Genomic DNA, 23,237 nt, shown 5'->3' with positions numbered 1-23,237 from the left:
AATCTTTTTCACTCCATCTTTCCACCTCCAATTTGGTCTCCCTCTTCTCCTCGTTCCCTCCACCTCCGACACATATATCCTCTTGGTCAATCTTTCCTCACTCATTCTCTCCATGTGACCAAACCACTTCAAAACACCCTCTTCTGCTCTCTCAACCACGCTCTTTTTATTTCCACACATCTCTCTTACCCTTACGTCACTTACTTGATCAAACCACCTCACACCACACATTGTCCTCAAACATCTCATTTCCAGCACATCCATCCTCCTGCACACAACTGTATCCATAGCCCACGCCTCGCAACCATACAACATTGTTGGAAGCACTATTCCTTCAAACATACCCATTTTTGCTTTCCGAGATAATGTTCTTGACTTCCACACATTCTTCAAGGCTCCCAGAATTTTCACCCCCTCCCGCACCCTATGATCCACTTCCGCTTCCATGGTTCCATCCACTGCCAGATCCACTCCCAGATATCTAAAACACTTTACTTCCTCCAGTTTTTCTCCATTCAAACTTACCTCCCAGTTGACTTGACCCTCAACCCTACTGTACCTAATAACCTTGCTCTTATTCACATTTACTCTTAACTTTCTTCTTTCACACACCTTACCAAACTCAGTCGCCAGCTTCTGCAGTTTCTCACATGAATATGCCACCAGCGCTGTATCATCAGTGAACAACAACTGACTCACTTCCCAAGCTCTCTCATCCCCAACAGACTTCATACTTGCCCCTCTTTCCAAAACTCTTGCATTCACCTCCCTAACAACCTAATCCATAAACAATATATATATATATATATATATATATATATATATATATATATATATATATATATATATATATATATATATATATATATATTTGGTCGAGGTGGTGTGCAAAGTGAGAGGGTTAGGGAAACTGATTTGGCAAACAGAGAAGAGGTAGTAAAAGCTTTGCGGAAGATGAAAGTCGGCAAGGCAGCAGGTTTCGATGGTATTGCAGTGGAATTTATTAAAAAAGGGGGTGACTGTATTATTGACTGGTTGGTAAGGTTATTTAATGTATGTATGACTCATGGTGAGGTGCCTGAGCATTGGCGGAATGCGTGCATAGTGCCATTGTACAAAGGCAAAGGGGATAAGAGTGAGTGCTCAAATTACAGAGGTATAAGTTTGTTGAGTATTCCTGGTAAATTATATGGGAGGGTATTGACTGAGAGGGTGAAGGCATGTACAGAGCATCAGATTGGGGAAGAGCAGTGTGGTGTCAGAAATGGTAGAGGATGTGTGGATCAGGTGTTTGCTTTGAAGAATGTATGTGAGAAATACTTAGAAAAGCAAATGGATTTGTATGTAGCATTTATGGATCTGGAGAAGGCATATGATAGAGTTGATAGAGATGCTCTGTGGAAGGTATTAAGAATATATGGTGTGGGAGACAAGTTGTTAGAAGCAGTGAAAAGTTTTTATCGAGGATGTAAGGCATGTGTACGTCTAGGAAGAGAGGAAAGTGATTGGTTCTCAGTGAATGTAGGTTTGCGGCAGGGGTGTGTGATGTCTCCATGGTTGTTTAATTTGTTTATGGATGGTGTTGTTAGGGAGGTGAATGCAAGAGTTTTGGAAAGAGGGGCAAGTATGAAGTCTGTTGTGGATGAGAGAGCTTGGGAAGTGAGTCAGTTGTTGTTCGCTGATGATACAGCACTGGTGGCTGATTCATGTGAGAAACTGCAGAAGCTGGTGACTGAGTTTGGTGAAGTGTGTGAAAGAAGAAAGTTAAGAGTAAATGTGAATAAGAGCAAGGTTATTAGGTACAGTAGGGTTGAGGGTCAAGTCAATTGGGAGGTAAGTTTGAATTGAGAAAAACTGATGGAAGTAAAGTGTTTTAGATATCTGGTAGTGGATCTGGCAGCGGATGGAACCATGGAAGTGGAAGTGGATCATAGGGTGGGGGAGGGGGCGAAAATCCTGTGAGCCTTGAAGAATGTGTGGAAGTCGAGAACGTTATCTCGGAAAGCAAAAATGGGTATGTTTGAAGGAATAGTGGTTCCAACAATTTTGTATGGTTGCGAGGCGTGGGCTATGGATAGAGTTGTGCGCAGGAGGGTGGATGTTATGGAAATGAGATGTTTGAGGATAATGTATGGTGTGAGGTGGTTTGATCGAGTAAGTAACGTAAGGGTAAGAGAGATGTGTGGAAATAAAAAGAGCGTGGTTGAGAGAGCAGAAGAGGGTGTTTTGAAATGGTTTGGGCATATGGAGAGAATGAGTGAGGAAAGATTGACCAAGAGGATATATGTTTCAGAGGTGGAGGGAACGAGGAGAAGTGGGAGACCAAATTGGAGGTGGAAAGATGGAGTGAAAAAGATTTTGTGTGATCGGGGCCTGAACATGCAGGAGGGTGAAAGGAGGGCAAGGAATAGAGTGAATTGGATCGATGTGGTATAACGGGGTTGACGTGCTGTCAGTGGATTGAATCAGGGCATATGAAGATTCTGGGGTAAACCATGGAAAGGTGTGTAGGTATGTATATTTGCGTGTGTGGACGTGTATGTATATACATGTGTATATATATATATATATATATATATATATATATATATATTTTTTTTTCTTTTCTTTTAAACTATTCGCCATTTCCCGCGTTAGCGAGGTAGCGCTAGGAACAGACGACTGGGCCTTTTTTTGAATATCCTCACCTGGCCCCCTCTGTTCCTTCTTTTGGAAAATTTAAAAAAAAAAACGAGAGGGGAGGATTTCCAGCCCCCCGCTCCCTCCCCTTTTAGTCGCCTTCTACGACACGCAGGGAATACGTGGGAAGTATTATATATATATATATATATATATATATATATATATATATATATATATATATATATCTTTTTCACTCCATCTTTCCCCCTCCAATTTGGTCTCCCACTTCTCCTCGTTCCCTCCATCTTTGACACATACATCCTCTTTGTTAATCCTCCTTACTCATCCTCACGAGTCCAAATCATTTCAACAAAGCCACTTCTGCTCTCTCAACCACTCTTTTTATTACCACACATATCTTTTACCCTTTCATTACTTAGTCAATCAAACCACATATATTTTATTTCATATATATTTGTCATTTCCCATATTAGTGAGGTAGTGTTAAGAACATGAGGATAGAGGACAAAGAGGATATATGCATCAGAAGTGGAGGGAACAATCACCCCGCCAATTAATACTAATTTCTCAACTGCCCATATCCCATATCTCTTGCACATGCTATCACTGCTTCACTAAATATCTCCCATTCCCCTTGCTTCATTTGCTTACAACTTTAGCTATTCTATACCCAATCTCTTCTAGTATTTCACACACACACACACACACCTCTTTTTTCCAAGCTCATTTCTTTCTCACCCTCTTCTCATTCATATTAGTTTCCCCTCCCAACACATTAACATCTAGGAGTCTATCTTTTGCACACCTATAAATTTGTACAGAGTCCAACACTTCTCTCTGACCAGGTTCCCTACTCATTGATGTATATTTATGCATGTCCATTTAAAAAAAAAAAAAAAAAAAAACGAGGAGAAGTGGGAGACCAAATTGGAGGTGGAAAGATGGAGTGAAAAAGATTTTGTGTGATCGGGGCCTGAACATGCAGGAGGGTGAAAGGAGGGCAAGGAATAGAGTGAATTGGATCGATGTGGTATAACGGGGTTGACGTGGAGGGTGAAAGGCGTGCAAGGAATAGAGTGAATTGGAACGATGTGGTATACTGGGGTCGACATGGTGTCAATGGATTGAACCAGGGCATGTGAAGCGTTTGGGGTAAACCATGGAAAGTTCTGTGGGGCCTGGATGTGGAAAGGGAGCTGTGGTTTCGGTGCATTATTACATGACAGCTAGAGACTGAGTGTGAACGAATAGGGCCTTTGTTGTCTTTTCCTAGCACTACCTCACACACATGAGGGGGAAGGATGTTGTTATTCCATGTGTGGCGGGGTGGCGATGGGAATGAATAAAGGCAGACAGTATGAATTATGTACATGGGTATATGTATATGTCTGTGTGTGTATGTGTGTGTATACGTTGAGATGTATAGGTGTGTATATGTTGGTGTGTGTGGACGTGTGTGTGTATGCATGTGTGTGTGGGTGGGTTGGGCCATTCTTTCGTCTGTTTCCTTGCACTGCCTCGCTGACGCGGGAGACAGCGACAAAGCAAAATGAATAAATAGATAAATATATATAGGGGAGAAAGAATACTTCCCACGTATTCCCTGCATGTCGTAGAAGGCGACTAAAAGGGAAGGGAGCGGTGGGCTGGAAATCCTCCCCTCTCATTTTTTTTTAAATTTTCCAAAAGAAGGAACAGAGAAGGGGGCCATATGAGGATATTCCCTCAAAGGCCCAGTCCTCTGTTCTTAACGCTACCTCGCTAATGCGGGAAATGGCGAATAGTATGAAAAAAAAAAAAAAAAAAATATATATATATATATATATATATATATATATGTATGTATATATATTATCCCTGGGGATAGGGGAGAAAGAATACTTCCCACATATTCCCTGCGTGTCGTAGAAGGCGACTAAAAGGGGAGGGAGCGTGGGGCTGGAAATCCTCCCCTCTTTTTTTTTTTTTTTTTTAATTGTCCAAAAGAAGGAACAGAGAAAGGGGCCAGGTGAGGATATTCCCTCAAAGGCCCAGTCCTCTGTTCTTAATACTACCTCGCTAATGCGGGAAATGGGAAATAGTTTGAAAGAAAGAAAAAGAAAGAAATATATATATATATATATATATATATTTTTTTTTGTCGCTGTCTCCCGCGTTTGCGAGGTAGCGCAAGGAAACAGACGAAAGAAATGGCCCAACCCACCCCATACAGATGTATATACATACACGTCCACACACGCAAATATATATACCTACACAGCTTTCCATGGTTTACCCCAGACGCTTCACATGCCCTGATTCAATCCACTGACAGCACCTCAACCCCGGTATACCACATTGATCCAATTCACCTTATTCCTTGCCCTCCTTTCACCCTCCTGCATGTTCAGGCCCCGATCACACAAAATCTTTTTCACTCCATCTTTCCACCTCCAATTTCGTCTCCCACTTCTCCTCGTTCCCTCCACCTCCGACACATATATCCTCTTGGTCAATATTTCCTCACTCATTCTTTCCATGTGCCCAAACCATTTCAAAACACCCTCATCTGCTCTCTCAACCATGCTCTTTTTATTTTACACATCTCTCTTACCCTTATGTTACTTACTCGATCAAACCACCTCACACCACACATTGTCCTCAAACATCTCATTTCCAGCACATCCATCCTCCTGCGCACAACTCTATCCATAGCCCACGCCTCGCAACCATACAACATTGTTGGAACCACTATTCCTTCAAACATACCCATTTTTACTTTCGGAGACAATGTTCTTGACTCACACATTCTTCAGTGCTCCCAGGATTTTCGCCCCCTCCCCCACCCTATGATCCACTTCCGCTTCCATGGTTCCATCCGCTGCCAGATCCACTCCCAGATGTCTAAAACACTTTACTTCCTCCAGTTTTTCTCCATTCAAACTTTCCTCCCAATTGACTTGATCCTTCCACCATACTGTACCTAATAACCTTGCTCTTATTCACATTTACTCTCTCTCTCTCTCTCTCTCTCTCTCTCTCTCTCTCTCTCTCTCTCTCTCTCTCTATATATATATATATATATATTTTTTTTTTTTTACTTTGTCGCTGTTTCCCGTGTTTGCGAGGTAGCGCAAGGAAACAGACAAAAGAAATGGCCCAACCCACCCCCATATACATGTATATGCATACACGTCCACACACGCAAATATACATACCTACACAGATTTCCATGGTTTACCCCAGACGCTTCACATGCCCTGATTCAATCCACTGACAGCACGTCAACCCCGGTATACCACATTGATCCAATTCACTCTATTCCTTGCCCTCCTTTCACCCTCCTGCATGGTCAAGCCCCGATCACACAAAATCTTTTTCACACCATCTCTCCACCTCCAATTTGGTCTCCCACTTCTCCTCGTTCCCTCCACCTCCGACACATATATCCTCTTGGTCAATCTTTCCTCACTCATTCTCTCCCTGTGCCCAAACTATTTCAAAACACCCTCTTCTGCTCTCTCAAGCACGCTCTTTTTATTTCCACACATCTCTCTTACCCTTACGTTACTTTTTCGATCAAACCACCTCACACCACACATTGTCCTCAAACATCTCATTTGCAGCACATCCACCCTCCTGCGCACAACTCTATCCATAGCCCACGCCTCGCAACCATACAACATTGTTGGAACCACTATTCCTTCAAACATACCCATTTTTGCTTTCCGAGATAATGTTCTCGACTTCCACACATTCCTCAAGGCCCCCAGAATTTTCGCCCCCTCCCCCACCCTATGATCCACTTCCGCTTCCATGGTTCCATCCGCTGCCAGATCCACTCCCAGATATCTAAAACACTTTACTTCCTCCAGTTTCTCTCCATTCAAACTCACCTCCCAATTGACTTGACCCTCAACCCCACTGTACCTAATATCCTTGCTCTTATTCACATTTACTCTTAACTTTCTTCTTTTACACACTTTACCAAACTCAGTCACCAGCTTCTGCAGTTTCTTACATGAATCAGCCACCAGCGCTGTATCATCAGTGAACAACAACTGACTCACTTCCCAAGCTCTCTCATCCCCAACTGACTGCATACTTGCCCCCCTTTCCAAAACTCTTGCATTCACCTCCCTAACAACCCCATCCATAAACAAATTAAACAACCATGGAGACATCACACACCCCTGCCGCAAACCTACATTCACTGAGAACCAGTCACTTTCCTCTCTTCCTACATGTACACATGCCTTACATCCTCGATAAGAACTTTTCACTGCTTCTAACAACTTGCCTCCCACACCATATATTGTTAAAACCTTCCACAGAGCATCTCTATCAACTCTATCATGTACCTTCTCCAGATCCATAAATGCTACATACAAATCCATTTGTTTTTCTAAGTATTTCTCACATACATTCTTCAAAGCAAACACCTGATCCACACATCCTCTACCACTTCTGAAACCACACTGCTCTTCCCCAGTCTGATGCTCTGTACATGCCTTCACCCTCTCAATCATTACCCTCCCATATAATTTACCAGGAATACTTAACAAACTTATACCTCTGTAATTTGAGCACTCACTCTTATCCCCTTTGCCTTTGTACAATTGTACTATGCACGCATTCCGCCAATCATCAGGCACCTTACCATGAATCATATATACATTAAATAACCTTACTAACCAGTCAATAATACGGTCACCCCCTTTTTTAATAAATGCCACTGCAATACCATCCAAACCTGCTGCCTTGCTTTCATCTTCCTCAAAGCTTTTACTGCCTCTTCTCTATTTTCCAAATCAGTTTCCCTAACCCTCTCACTTTGCACACCACCTCGACCAAAACACCCTATATCTGCCACTCTATCATCAAACACATCCAACAAACCCTCAAAATACTCACTCCATCTCCTTCTCACATCACCACTACTTGTTATCACCTCCCCATTAGCCCCTTTCACTGAAGTTCCCATTTGCTCCCTTGTCTTACGCACTTTATTTACCTCCTTCCAAAACATCTTTTTATTCTCCCTAAAATTTAATGATACTCTCTCACCCCAACTCTCATTTGCCCTCTTTTTCAACTCTTGCACCTTTCTCTTGACCTCCTGCCTCTTTCTTTTATTCCTCTCCCACTCATTTGCATTTTTTTCCTACAAAAATCGTCGAAATGCCTCTCTCTTCTCTTTCACTAATAATGTTACTTCTTCATCCCACCACTCACTACCTTTTCTAATCAACCCACCTCCCACGCTTCTCATGCCATAAGCATCTTTTGCGCAATCCATCACTGCTTCCCTAAATACATCCCATTCCTTCCCCACTCCCTTACCTCCTTTCTTCTCACCTTTTTCCATTCTGTACTCAGTCTGTCATGGTACTTCCTCACACAAGTCTCCTTCCCAAGCTCACTTACTCTCACCACTCTCTTCACCCTAACATTCTCTCTTGTTTTCTGAAAACCCCCACAAATATTCAGCTTCACCTCCACAAGATAATGATCAGACATCCCTCCAGTTGCACCTCTCAGCATATTAACATCCAAAAGTCTCTCTTTCGTGCGTCTATCAATTAACATGTAATCCAGTAACGCTCTCTGGCCATCTCTCCTACTTACATATATATATTTATGTATATCTCGCTTTTTAGACCAGGTATTCCCAATCACCAGTCCTTTTACAGCACATAAATCTACAAGCTCTTCACCATTTCCATTTACAACACTGAACACTCCATGTATACCAATTATTCCCTCAACTGCCACATTACTCACCTTTGCATTCAAATCACCCATCACTGTAACCTGGTCTTTTGCATCAAAACCACTAACACACTCATTCAGCTGCTCTCAAAACACTTGCCTCTCATGATCTTTCTTCTCATGCCCAGGTGCATATGCACCAATAATCACCCATCTTTCTCCATCTACTTTCAGTTTTACCCATATCAATGTAGAATTTACTTTCTTACACTCTATCACATACTCCCACAACTCCTGATTCAGGAGTAGTGCTACTCCTTCCCTTGCTCTTGTCCTCTCACTAACCCCTGATTTTACTCCCAAGACATTCCCAAACCACTCTTCCCCTTTACCCTTGAGCTTCGTTTCACTCAGAGCCAAAACATCCCCGTTCCTTTCCTCAAACATACTACCTATCTCTCCTTTTTTCTCATCTTGGTTACATCCACACACATTTAGACACCCCAATCTCAGCCTTCGAGGAGGATGAGCACTCCTCGCGTGACTCCGTCTTCTGTTTCCCCTTTTAGAAAGTTAAGATACAAGGAGGGGAGGGTTTCTGGCCCCCCCGTTCCCGTCCCCTTTAGTCGCCTTCTACGACACGTGAGGAATGCGTGGGAAGTATTCTTTCTCCCCTATCCCCAGGGAGGTAAGTTTGAATGGAGAAAAACTGGAGGAATTAAAGTGTTTTAGATATCTGGCAGCGGATGGAACCGATGGGAGCGGAAGTGAATCATAGGGTAGGGGAGGGGGCGAAAATCCGGGAGCCTTGAAGAATGTTTGGAAGTCGAGAACATTATCTCGGATAGCAAAAATGGGTATGTTTGAAGGAATAGTGGTTCCAACAATATTGTATGGTTGCGAGGCGTGGGCTATGGATAGAGTTGTGCGCAGGAGGGTGGATGTGCTGGAAATAAGATGTTTGAGGACAATGTGTGGTGTGAGGTAGTTTGATTGAGTAAGTAATGTAAGGGTAAGAGAGATGTGTGGAAATAAAAAGAGCGTGGTTGAGAGAGCAGAAGAGGGTGTTTTGAAATGGTTTGGGCACATGGAGAGAATGAGTGAGGAAAGATTGACCAAGAGGATATATGTGTCGGAGGTGGAGGGAACGAGGAGAAGTGGGAGACCAAATTGGAGGTGGAAATATGGAGTGAAAAAGATTTTGTGTGATCGGGGCCTGAACATGCAGGAGCGTGAAAGGCGGGGAAGGAATCGAGTGAATTGGATCGATGTGGTATACCGGGGTTGACGTGCTGTCAGTGGATTGAATCAGGGCATGTGAAGCATCTGGGGTAATCCATGGAAAGTTGTGTGGGGCCTGGATGTGGAAAGGGAGCTGTGGTTTCGTGCATTGTTGCATGACAGCTAGAGACTGGGTGTGAATGAATGGGGCCTTTGTTGTCTTTTCCTAGTGCTGCAATATGTGGTGTGAGGTGGTTTGATCGAGTAAGCAATGTAAGGGTAAGAGAGATGTGTGGAAATAAGGAGAGTGTGGTTGAGAGAGTAGAGGAGGGTGTTTTGAAATGGTTTGGGCACAAGGAGAGAATGAATGAGGAAAGATTGATCAAGAGGATATATGTGTCGGAGGTGGAGGGAACGAGGAGAAGTGGGAGACCAAATTGGAGGTGGAAAGATGGAGTGAAAAAGATTTTGAGTGATCGGGTCCTGAACATGCAGGAGGGTGAAAGGCGTGCAAGGAATAGAGTTAGTTGGATCGATGTGGTACACCGGGGTCGACTTGTTGTCAATGGATTGATTCAGGGCATGTGAAGCGTTTGAGGTAAACCATGGAAAGTTCTGTGGGGCCTTGATGTGGAAAGAGAGCTGTGGTTTCGGGCATTATTGCATGACAGCTAGAGATTGAGTGTGAACGAATGGGGTCTTTGTTGTCTTTTTCTAGCGCTACCTCGCACACTTGAGGGGTAGGGGGATGTTATTCCATATGTGGTGAGGTGGGTATGGGAATGAATAAAGGCAGACAGTGTGAATTGTGTGCATGTGTATATATTTATATGTCTGTGTGTGTATATGTATGTGTACATTGAGGTGTATGGATATGTATATTTGCGTATGTGGACGTGTATATATATACATGTTTATGGGGCCATTTCTTTCGTCTGTTTCCTTGCGCTACCTCACAAACGCGGTAGACAGCGACAAAGCAAAAGAAATGAATAAATATACATAGGAGGTTAGGGGAGTGGGGGAGGAATGGGATGTATTTAGGGAAACAGTGATGGCCTGCGCAAAAGATGCTTTTGGCATGAGAAGCGTGAGAGGTGGGTTGATTAGAAAGGGTAGTGAGTGGTGGGATGAAGAAGTAAGATTATTAGTGAAAGAGAAGAGAGAGGCATTTCGACGATTTTTGTAGGGAAAAAATGCAAATGAGTGGGAGATGTATAAAAGAAAGGGGCAGGAGGTCAAGAGAAAGGTGCAAGAGTTGAAAAAGAGGGCAAATGAGAATTGGGGTGAGAGAGTATCATTAAATTTCAGGGAGAATAAAAAGATGTTTTGGAAGGAGGTAAATAAAGTGCGTAAGACAAGGGAGCAAATGGGAACTTCAGTGAAAGGGGCTAATGGGGAGGTGATAACAAGTAGTGGTGATGTGAGAAGGAGATGGAGTGAGTATTTTGAAGGTTTGTTGAATGTGTTTGATGATAGAGTGGCAGATATAGGGTGTTTTGGTCGAGGTGGTGTGCAAAGTGAGAGGGTTAGGGAAAATGATTTGGTAAATAGAGAAGAGGCAGTAAAAGCTTTACGGAAGATGAAAGCAAGGCAGCAGGTTTGGATGGTATTGCAGTGGAATTTATTAAAAAAGGGGGTGACTGAATTGTTGACTTGTTGGTAAGGTTATTTAATGTATGTATGATTCATGGTGAGGTTCCTGAGGATTGGCGGAATGCGAGCATAGTGCCATTGTACAAAGGCAAAGGGGATAAGAGTGAGTGCTCAAATTACAGAGATATAAGAGTGTTGAGTATTCCTGGTAAATTATATGGGAGGGTATTGATTGAGAGGGTGAAGGCATGTACAGAGCATCAGATTGGGGAAGAGCAGTGTGGTTTCAGAAGTGGTAGAGGATGTGTGGATCAGGTGTTTGCTTTGAAGAATGTATGTGAGAAATACTTAGAAAAGCAAATGGATTTCTATGTAGCATTAATGGATCTGGAGAAGGCATATGATAGAATTGACAGAGATGCTCTGTGGAAGGTATTAAGAATATATGGTGTGGGAGGCAAGTTGTTAGAAGCAGTGAAAAGCTTTTATCGAGGATGTAAGGCATGTGTACATGTAGGAAGAGAGGAAAGTGATTGGTTCTCAGTGAATGTAGGTTTGCGGCAGGGGTGTGTGATGTCTCCATGGTTGTATAATTTGTTTATGGATGGGGTTGTTAGGGAGGTGAATGTAAGAGTTTTGGAAAGAGGGGCAAGTATGGAGTCTGTTGTGTATGAGAGAGCTTGGGAAGTGAGTCAGTTGTTGTTCGCTGATGATACAGCACTGGTAGCTGAATCGGGTGAGAAACTGCAGACACTGGTGACTGAGTTTGGTAAAGTGTGTAAAAGAAGAAAGTTAAGAGTAAATGTGAATAAGAGCAAGGTTATTAGGTATAGTAGGGTTGAGGGTCAAGTCAATTGGGAGGTAAGTTTGAATGGAGAAAAACTGGAGGAGGTAATGTTTTTTAGATATCTGGGAGTGGATCTGGCAGCGGATGGAACAATGGAAGCAGAAGTGAATCATAGGGTGGGGGAGGGGGCGAAAATTCTGAGAGCCTTGAAGAATGTGTGGAAGTCGAGAACATTGTCTCGGAAAGCAAAAATGGGTATGTTTGAAGGAATAGTGGTTCCAACAATGTTGTATGGTTGCGAGGCGTGGGCTATGGATAGAGTTGTGCGGAGGAGGGTGGATGTGCTGGAAATGAGATGTTTGAGGACAATGTGTATTGTGAGGTGGTTTGATTGAGTAAGTAATGTAAGGGTAAGAGAGATTTGTGGAAATAAAAAGAGTGTGGCTGAGAGAGCAGAAGAGTGTGTTTTGAAATGGTTTGGGCACATGGAGAGAATGAGTGAGGAAAGATTGACCAAGAGGATATATTTGTCGGAGGTGGAGGGAACGAGGAGAAGTGGGAGACCAAATTGGAGGTGGAAAAATGGAGTGAAAATGATTTTGAGTGATCGGGGCCTGAACATGCAGGAGGGTGAAAGGCGTGCAAGGAATAGAGTGAATTGGATCGATGTGGTATATCGGGGTCGACATGCTGTGGTGTTAGGTGGTTTGATCGAGTAAGTAATGTAAGGGTAAGAGAGATGTGTGGAAATAAGAAGAGCGTGGTTGAGAGAGCAGAAGAGGGTGTTTTGAAATGGTTTGGGCGCATGGAGGGAATGAGTGAGGAAAGATTGACCAAGCGGATATATCTGTCGGAGGTGGAGGGAATGAGGAGAAGTGGGAGACCAAATTGTACGTGGAAAGATGTAGTGAAAGAAATTTTGAGTGATCGGGGCCTGAACATGCAGGAGGGTCAAAGGCGGGCAAGGAATAGAGTGAGTTGGATTGATGAGGTATACCGGGGTTGACTTGTTGTCAATGGATTTATTCAGGGCATGTGAAGCGTCTGGGGTAAACCATGAAATGTTCTCTGGGGCCTGGATGTGGAAAGGGAGCTGTGGTTTCGGGCATTGTTGCATGACAGCTAGAGACAGAGTGTGAACGAATGTGGCCTTTGTTGTCTTTTCCTAGCGCTACCTCACACACATGAGGGGGAGGGGGATGTTATTCCATATGTGGCGAGGTGGGGATGGGAATGAATAAAGGCAGACAGTGTGAATTGTGTGCATGTGTATATATGTATATGTCTGTGTGTGTATATATATATGTGTACATTGAGATGTATGGGTATGTATATTTGCGTGTGGGGACGTGTATGTATATACATGTGTATGGTGGTGGGTTGGGCCATTTCTTTCGTCTGTTTCCTTGCGCTACCTCGCAAACGCTGGAGACAGTGACAAAGCAAAATAAATAAATAAATATACGTAGGAGGTTAGGGGAGTGGGGGAGGAATGGGATGTATTTAGGGAAACAGTGATGGCCTGCATAAAAGATGCTTGTGGCATGAGAAGCGTGGGAGGTGGGTTGATTAGAAAGGGTAGTGAGTGGTGGGATGAAGAAGTAAGATTATTAGTGAAAGAGAAGAGATAGGCATTTGGATGATTTTTGCAGGGAAAAAAATGCAAATGAGTGGGAGATGTATAAAAGAAAGAGGCAGGAGGTCAAGAGAAAGGTGGAAGAGGTGAAAAAGAGGGCAAATGAAAGATGGGGTGAGAGAGTATCATTAAATTTTAGGGAGAATAAAAAGATGTTTTGGAAGGAGGTAAACAAAGTGCGTAAGACAAGGGAGCAAATGGGAACTTCAGTGAAGGGGGCTAATGGGGAGGTGATAACAAGTAGTGGTGATGTGAGAAGGAGATGGAGTGAGTATTTTGAAGGTTTGTTGAATGTCTTTGATGATAGAGTGGCATATATAGGGTGTTTTGGTAGGGGTTGTGTGCAAAGTGAGAGAGTTATGGAAAATGATCTGGCAAAGGCGGGAGACAGCGACAAAAAAAAAAAAAAAAAAAAAAAAAAAAAAAAAACAGAGAAGTGGTAGTAAAAGCTTTGCGGAAGATGAAAGCCGGGAAGGCTGCAGGTTTGGATGGTATTGCAGTGGAATTTATTAAAAAAGGGGATGACTGTATTGTTGACTGGTTGGTAAGGTTATTTAATGTATGTATGATTCATGGTGAAGTGCCTGAGGATTGGCGGAATGCGTGCATAGTGCCATTGTACAAAGGCAAAGGGGGTAAGAGTGAGTGCTCAAATTACAGAGGTATAAGTTTGTTGAGTATTCCTGGTAAATTATATGGGATGGTATTGATTGGAAGGGTGAAGTCATGTACAGAGCATCAGATTGGGGAAGAGCAGTGTTGTTTCAGAAGTGGTAGAGGATGTATGGATCAGGTGTTTGCTTTGAAGAATGTATGTGAGAAATACTTAGAAAAGCAAATGGATTTCTATGTAGTATTAATGGATCTGGAGAAGGCATATGATAGAATTGACAGAGATGCTCTGTGGACGGTATTAAGAATATATGGTGTGGGAGGCAAGTTGTTAAAAGCAGTGAAAAGTTTTTATCTAGGATGTAAGGTATGTGTACGTGTAGGAAGAGAGGAAAGTGATTGGTTCTCAGTGAAAATAGGTTTGTGGCAGGGGTGTGTGATGTCTCCATGGTTATTTAATTTGTTTATGGATGGGGTTGTTAGGGAGGAGAATGCAAGAGTTTTGGAAAGAGGGGCAAGTATGGAGTCTGTTGTGTATGAGAGAGCTTGGGAAGTGAGTCAGTTGTTGTTCGCTGATGATACAGCGCTGGTGGCTGTTTCATGTGAGAAACTGCAGAAGCTGGTGACTGAGTTTGGCAAAGTGTGTTAAAGAAGAAAGTTAAGAGTAAATTTGAATAAGAGCAAGGTTATTAGGGTTGAGGGTCAAGTCAGTTGGGAGGGAAGTTTGAATGGAGAAAAACTGGAGGAGGTAAAGTGTTTTAGATATCTGGGAGTGGATCTGGCAGCGGATGGAACCATGGAAGCGGAAGTGAATCATAGGGTGGGGGAGGGGGCGAAAATTCTGGGGGCCTTGAAGAATGTGTGGAAGTCAAGAACATTATCTCGGAAAGCAAAAGTGGGTATGTTTGAAGGAATAGTGGTTCCAGCAATGTTGTATGGCTGCGAGGCGTGGGCCATGGATAGAGTTGTGTGGAGGAGGGTGGATGTGCTGGAAATGAGATGTTTGAGGATAATGTGTGGTGTGAGGTGGTTTGATCCAGTAAGTAATGTAAGGGTAAGAGAGATGTGTGGAAATAAAAAGAGTGTGGTTGAGAGAGCAGAAGAGGGTGTTTTGAAATGGTTCGGTCACATGGAGAGAATGAGTGAGGAAAGATTGACCAAGAGGATATATGTTTCAGAGGTGGAGGGAACGAGGAGAAGTGGGAGACCAAATTGGAGGTGGAGAGATGGAGTGAAAAAGATATTGAGTGATCGGGGCTTGAACATGCAGGAGGGTGAAAGGCGTGCAAGGAATAGAGTGAATTGGAACGATGTGGTATACTGGGGTCGACATGCTGTCAATGGATTGAAGCAGGGCATGTGAAGCTTCTGGGGTAAACCACGGAAAGTTGTGTGGGGCCTGGATGTGGAGAGGGAGCTTTGGTTTTGATGCATTATTACACGACAGCTAGACTGAGTGTGAACGAATGGGGCCTTTGTTGTCTTTTCCTAGTGCTACCTCGCGCACATGAGAAGGTAGGGGGTTGTTATTTCATGTGTGGCGGGGAGTGATAAGAGAGATGAAATGAAAACTAGGGAAAAGGGGTGTATAGATGGAGTGTTGTGATTAGATAATGTGCCTAGTGGTGAGCCTGTTTGTGCATGATACTGTGTTGTTTGCTGAGAGTGAAGCGGAGTCACAAAATGTTGTAAGTGTATTTTATGTTTTGTTTAAGCATAGGCAATTGAAGGTAAATGATAATGAAAATTAGATAATGTTTTAAAGGAATCACAGTGAAAGTATAGATTTTGCAGAACCATGTTGAGTGAAAGTGGGAAAGTGAACAAAATTGTGTTTTTGGTATATGGGGAGAAAGGGTGGAAGAAGAGAGAGAATTTAAGTAATTAGGAGGTGACTTGGTTAGTTTGATGATGTGGAAGGAGAAACAAGTGAGAGAGCAGTACAGGGTAGAAGAGTCATTGGGTCCCTTAATAGAACAAAGAAGGTTAGAGGAGTAAGTATGAAAGTGAAGAGGATTAAGAGGCAGCATAGTCCTCCAGCCTTGACCTATGCAGCCGAAACATGGACATGGAATGAATCACAGGCTGTAGAAATGAGCTATTTGAGAGGAACATGTGGTATGATTAGATGGAATGAAGAAATAAACAAGGGGGTGTATAAGAGATATGGTATGGTAGGCCTGAGGGCTGCAGCTTCAAACAGCTTAGTCAGCTAAAATAACAATCCAACAGCCTGGGTCCAGCCTAGGCTGTTGGGGTGAAGACCCCTGAATACTTCACCAGGGATAATGCAAGTGCGTTTTGTTGTATGTTTATTATAGTATTTGATGTCAGCATTTTCTTTAGAATTAGCCACAGAAGAATTACCACTTTGGCAATGATTAGATTGCCTCTTATTTTTATGGATTGATTTTTTAGGCAATTCTAGCCAGAGTTTTTTTCTATGGATTGATTTTCTAGTCTCTTTCAAGCCAGAGTACCACTTAAATGTGGTCTCGCACTCACTGTTAAACTTCATGCTATTTATCAGATATTACTTCTCTCCCTCAACCCCTGTCCCTCCCACGTTTCTTCCTTTTCGTATATTTTCATTTGTCCCTGTCCCTATTACTTCCATGTATATATCAAGAGAGATAAACCTCATTCTTAGAACAAAGAAGTGTGATTTGCACAAATATGATAAATCAGTGCACAGAATTTTTATATAGATTTTTTTTAAGCACTGCTTTTGTTTCTTCATCTCTTGATGTTTGGGTAATGGTCATTAACTCTAAGCTAACAGATGTGCATAAGCTTCCCTGATCCTGATAGAAGATGCACATTTCAGTTCCATTAAAGAATGAAGAAAGCTATTTTTTCAGATTATGATTAATGTTCATATGAATTTATTTCATTGTGCCTTCAGCTGTGTATGCTTCTGGTTGGAGAGGATGCACAGTTCAGTTAGATAAGAAATGCAGGAAGCTATTTCCTCAAATTAAGATCAACATTCTTCCATCATTCCTTCAGTTCCGTATTTAAAGTTTTGTTGTGGGGACAATTTTTGGTATTTTTCACAGCATTGCAGTTCAGTATTTATATTTATCCATTCTGTAAATTTGTTGATAAAACAATTTCTGTAATCCCATCCCATGAAAATATTGAGAATAAAAAGAGTGAATGTTGGGGTGAAGAGGGTGGTGAGAGTAAGTGAGCTTGGGAAGGAGACCTGTGTGAGGAAGTACCAGGAGAGACTGAGTACAGAATGGAAAAAGGTGAGAACAATGGAAGTAAGGGGAGTGGGGGAGGAATGGGATGTATTTAGGGAATCAGTGATGGATTGCGCAAAAGATGCTTGTGGCATGAGAAGAGTGGGAGGTGGGTTGATTAGAAAGGGTAGTGAGTGGTGGGATGAAGAAGTAAGAGTATTAGTGAAAGAGAAGAGAGAGGCATTTGGACGATTTTTGCAGGGAAAAAATGCAATTGAGTGGGAGATGTATAAAAGAAAGAGACTGGAGGTCAAGAGAAAGGTGCAAGAGGTGAAAAAAAGGGCAAATGAGAGTTGGGGTGAGAGAGTATCATTAAATTTTAGGGAGAATAAAAAGATGTTCTGGAAGGAGGTAAATAAAGTGCGTAAGACAAGGGAGCAAATGGGAACTTCAGTGAAGGGCGCAAATGGGGAGGTGATAACAAGTAGTGGTGATGTGAGAAGGAGATGGAGTGAGTATTTTGAAGGTTTGTTGAATGTGTTTGATGATAGAGTGGCAGATATAGGGTGTTTTGGTCGAGGTGGTGTGCAAAGTGAGAGGGTTAGGGAAAATGATTTGGTAAACAGAGAAGAGGTAGTGAAAGCTTTGTGGAAGATGAAAGCCAGCAAGGCAGCAGGTTTGGATGGTATTGCAGTGGAATTTATTAAAAAAAGGGGGTGACTGTATTGTTGACTGGTTGGTAAGGTTATTTAATGTATGTATGACTCATGGTGAGGTGCCTGAGGATTGGCGGAATGCGTGCATAGTGCCATTGTACAAAGGCAAAGGGGATAAGAGTGAGTGCTCAAATTACAGAGTTATAAGTTTGTTGAGTATTTCTGGTAAATTATATGGGAGGGTATTGATTGAGAGGGTGAAGGCATGTACAGAGCATCAGATTGGGGAAGAGCAGTGTGGTTTCAGAAGTGGTAGAGGATGTGTGGATCAGGTGTTTGCTTTGAAGAATGTATGTGAGAAATACTTAGAAAAGCAAATGGATTTGTATGTAGCATTTATGGATCTGGAGAAGGCATATGATAGAGTTGATAGAGATGCTCTGTGGAAGGTATTAAGAATATATGGTGTGGGAGGCAAGTTGTTAGAAGCAGTGAAAAGTTTTTATCGAGGATGTAAGGCATGTGTACGTGTAGGAAGAGAGGAAAGTGATTGGTTCTCAGTGAATGTAGGTTTGCGGCAGGGGTGTGTGATGTCTCCATGGTTGTTTAATTTGTTTATGGATGGGGTTGTTAGGGAGGTAAATGCAAGAGTTTTGGAAAGAGGGGCAAGTATGAAGTCTGTTGGGGATGAGAGAGCTTGGGAAGTGAGTCAGTTGTTGTTCGCTGATGATACAGCGCTGGTGGCTGATTCATGTGAGAAACTGCAGAAGCTGGTGACTGAGTTTGGTAAAGTGTGTGGAAGAAGAAATTTAAGAGTAAATGTGAATAAGAGCAAGGTTATTAGGTACAGTAGGATTGAGGGTCAAGTCAATTGGGAGGTGAGTTTGAATGGAGAAAAACTGGAGGAAGTGAAGTGTTTTAGAAATCTGGGAGTGGATCTGGCAGCGGATGGAACCATGGAAGCGGAAGTGGATCATAGGGTGGGGGAGGGGGCGAAAATCCTGGGGGCCTTGAAGAATGTGTGGAAGTCGAGAACATTATCTCGGAAAGCAAAAATGGGTATGTTTGAAGGAATAGTGGTTCCAACAATGTTGTATGGTTGCGAGGCGTGGGCTATGGATAGAGTTGTGCGCAGGAGGATGGATGTGCTGGAAATGAGATGTTTGAGGACAATGTGTGGTGTGAGGTGATTTGATCGAGTGAGTAACGTAAGGGTAAGAGAGATGTGTGGAAATAAAAAGAGCGTGGTTGAGAGAGCAGAAGAGGGTGTTTTGAAGTGGTTTGGGCACATGGAGAGAATGAGTGAGGAAAGATTGACCAAGAGGATATATGTGTCGGAGGTGGAGGGAACAAGGAGAAGAGGGAGACCAAATTGGAGGTGGAAAGATGGAGTGAAAAAGATTTTGTGTGATCGGGGCCTGAACATGCAGGAGGGTGAAAGGAGGGCAAGGAATAGAGTGAATTGGAGCAATGTGGTATACCGGGGTTGACGTGCTGTCAGTGGATTGAATTAAGGCATGTGAAGCGTCTGGGGTAAACCATGGAAAGCTGTGTAGGTATGTATATTGCGTGTGTGGACGTATGTATATACATGTGTATGGGGGGGTGTTGGGCCATTTCTTTCGTCTGTTTCCTTGCGCTACCTCACAAACGCGGGAGACAGCGACAAAGTATAATAAAAAATAATAAAAAAAAAAAAAGACATTTGTTTCATGTAATTGAAATACCTCTTTATTAATGTAAATACCTCTGTTAATGTGAGATTTAAGTAGATCATATTTTAGTTAATTGTAATCCCAATTTTTTAGCGATATCATACGCCATCACCATCTCGCAGTCGTTCCCGCAGCAGGACGCCACCACATTGGCGACAAGCCCAGCGACGTACCATTCCATATGAACAGTTACAGGTAAGGAAATGATGAGAAGGATGAAGAGAGATAAGAAAGCAAAGAGTTTGTATTGAAGTGTTTTCTTTATATAAATGAAAGCTGAAAAGGGTGATGTTTTACAAAACAGTTGAATGAATGTATATAATTTACATGTTTTAAGCATGATGGTAACCTGATTAGATGTAATTTTGAGAGGTATCTGCCACTCCAATGCAAAATGGAAGTTGTGTGGTGGTACGTGACATTGCAGATTAGAGGGACACCAGATGACTTATGTCATGACCAGAAAAATACAATTGATAAATATTTACTTAGCTTTATATTATATTTAGGGAGACCATTGATGTTTTGAACACAGCAGATTGCTTGCATATAAAGCCCATATGATGGTTCTTTGAAGTAATAAAGTTATTTTTAATTTTTTCTTCAAAATAGGTTGGAACATTAGGTAGACATAGTAGATAGAATAATTGGGAGGAACATTAGGTAGGAGCCTCTGTAAACACTGCATTGGAGTTGCCCCTCTGCCAGTGGCCTATTGAGGGTGAGCACTAAAAGGTAGAAAGCTAGTTCATCTGTAATGGAGACTATTTTGCCATTGCCACCCCCTTGAGGAAGGTCCTGAAAGGAACAGGCATAGAGATATAAATAGATATATAGATCTTTATGTAAATACTTGATTAATCACTGGGATAGGGGAGAAAGAATTTTACCTCCATATTCCCTATGTGTCATAGAATGCAACTGAAGGGGGCTGGAGCAGGGGTCTGGAAACTCCTACCCCCTTCTTGTATTTCAGGTTCTAAAAGTTAGAACAGAAGAAGGAGCCAAGCAGGAAGTGCTCATCCTCCTCAAAAGCTCAACTGGGGTGCATAATTATGTGTGGATGTAACCAAGATGAGAAGAAGGGAGAGATTGGTAGTATGTTTAAGGAAAGAAACCAAGATGTTCTTGCTCGAAGTGAAACAAAGCTCATGTGTAAAGGAGAAGAATGGTTTGGAAAGGTCTTCAGAGTAAAGTCAGGGGTTGGTGAGAGGGAATTAGCTAAGTAAGGGGTAGCTGTACTTCTGAAGCATTAACTGTTGGATTATGTGAGTTAGTGTAAGGAAGTAGTGAGCTCCAGACTGCTGTGGGTAAAAATGAAAGTGGATTATGAGAGATGGGTGATTATAGATGCTTATGCTCCTAGCCAGAAGGAAGATCATGAGAGGCAAGTGCTTTAGGAACAGCTGAGTGAATGCATCAGTAGTTTTGACACATGAAACTGGTTATTAACACTGGGTGATTTAAAAGTGAAGAGTGTTTTGGCAATTTAGGGTATAATTAGGGGGTATGGGGTATTCAGTATTATGAATGGAAATGTTGAATATCTTGTTGAGTGGTGTGCAGAAAAAGAACTGGAGCTTTAGAATACCTGGTTTAAAAAGAGGGACATGAACAAGTATATATATGTGAATAGGAAAATAGTCACTGAGCATGATTAGATTACATGGTAATTGATAGCGGTGTAAAAAAGACTTTTGTATATGAATGTGCTGAGGGGGGCAGCAGATGGGATGTCTGATCATTAACGTATGGAGGCTAAAGTGAAGAATTTTAGAGGCTTTCAGGATAGATAAAACATTATGGGTAAGAAGAGACTGGTGAGAGTGAGCGAGCTTGGAAAAGAGACCTGTTTTATAGAAGTATCAGGAGAGGCTGAGTACAGAATGCCCAAAGATGTGAGCAAACAAAGATAGGAGAGTAGGAGAGGAATGGGATGCATTTAGGGAAAGAGTGTTGGCATGTGTAAGAGATGCATCTAGTATGTGTATGGTTGGATGTGGGCAGATTAGGAAGGGTAATGAGTTGTGGGATGATGAAATAAAGTTGCTAGTGAAAGAGAAGAGAAGTATACGGCCAGTATTTACAGGGAAGGAGTGCAAAAGATACGAAGACATATAACACAAACTATCGGGAGGGAAAGAGAAAGGTGCTGGGGTTGAAAAAGAGAGCAAATGAGGCTTGGTGTGAATAAGTATCAGTAAGCTTAATGGATAGTAAATATTTTGGAAGGAGATTGTGTGCAAAAAACGAAAACAAATGGCAGCTTTGGTGAAGGGGACAAATGTGAAGTTGGAAACTGTGAGGAAGACATGGAATGAGTAGTTTGAAAGTCTGTTAAATGTGTTTGATGATAGTGAGGCAGCTATAGGGTGTTTGGATTGGGATGGTATGCAAAGTAGAAGAGTCAAGGGAAGTGATTTGGTGAACAAAGAGGTAGTGACAGCCTTTCTCAAGATGGAATGTGGTAAGCAGCTAGAGTGGATAGTGTTGCACTTGAAATTATTTAGGAAGGGGATAACTGTGTTGTTGATTGGTTAATTAGGATTTTCAGTGCATGTATGAATCATGATGAGTTGCCTGAGGATGGGCTGAAAGCCTGTAAAGTGCCAGTTTATAAAGGCAAGGGGGATAAAGGTATGCGTTCAAACTACAGAGGTATAACTTTGTTAATTGTACCTGGTAAGTTGTATGGCAGAGTAGTGATAGAGAGGATGAGGGTATGTACAGAGTATCAGATTGGAGAGGGACTGTTAGGTTTCAGATATGGTAGAAGATGTGTGTATCAGGCATTTCTATTTAAAAAGATGTGAGAAATACTTACAATAACAAATGGATTTATTATTTATTTATTTATTTATTTTGGTTTGTCGCTGTCTCCCGCGTTTGCGAGGTAGCGCAAGGAAACAGACGAAAGAAATGGCACAACCCACCCCCATACACAATGTACACACACACACACGCCCACACACGCAAATATACATACCTATACATCTCAATGTACACATATATATACACACACAGACACATACATATATACCCATGCACACAATTCACACTGTCTGCCCCTATTCATTCCCATCGCCACCTCACCACACATGAAATACCATCCCCCTCCCCCCTCATGTGTGCGAGGTAGCACTAGGAAAAGACAACAAAGGCCCCATTCGTTCACACTCAGTCTCCAGCTGTCCCGCAATAATGCCCGAAACCACAGCTCCCTTTCCACATCCAGGCCCCACACAACTTTCCATGGTTTACCCCAGACGCTTCACATGCCCTGATTCAATCCACTGACAGCACGTCAACCCCGGTATACCACATCGATCCAGTTCGCTCTATTCCTTGCCAGCCTTTCACCCTCCTGCATGTTCAGGCCCTGATCACACAAAATCTTTTTCACTCCATCTTTCCACCTCCAATTTGGTCTCCCACTTCTCGTTCCCTCCACCTCCGACACACATATCCTCTTGGTCAATCTTTCCTCACTCA

At 42.4% G+C, this 23,237-nt stretch overlaps 1 protein-coding gene across 2 annotated transcripts in view; it reads left to right on the top strand.

Moving 5' to 3' along the window:
• Positions 1-23,237, top strand: part of Moca-cyp (nuclear cyclophilin protein Moca-cyp) — a 212,642-nt gene that overhangs the window by 134,460 nt on the left and 54,945 nt on the right. For both annotated transcript variants that reach the window (XM_071670792.1, XM_071670793.1), the window contains one exon: positions 19,839-19,940. In XM_071670792.1, the coding sequence (XP_071526893.1) occupies positions 19,839-19,940 (102 nt within the window). The remainder of the gene's footprint in view (positions 1-19,838; positions 19,941-23,237) is intronic.

This window comes from Panulirus ornatus, chromosome 15, assembly GCF_036320965.1.
Source record: "Panulirus ornatus isolate Po-2019 chromosome 15, ASM3632096v1, whole genome shotgun sequence".
Classification (NCBI taxonomy): domain Eukaryota; kingdom Metazoa; phylum Arthropoda; class Malacostraca; order Decapoda; family Palinuridae; genus Panulirus; species Panulirus ornatus.
The sequence above is the reverse complement of the archived record's forward strand: the minus strand, read 5'-3'. Positions and strand labels throughout refer to the sequence as shown.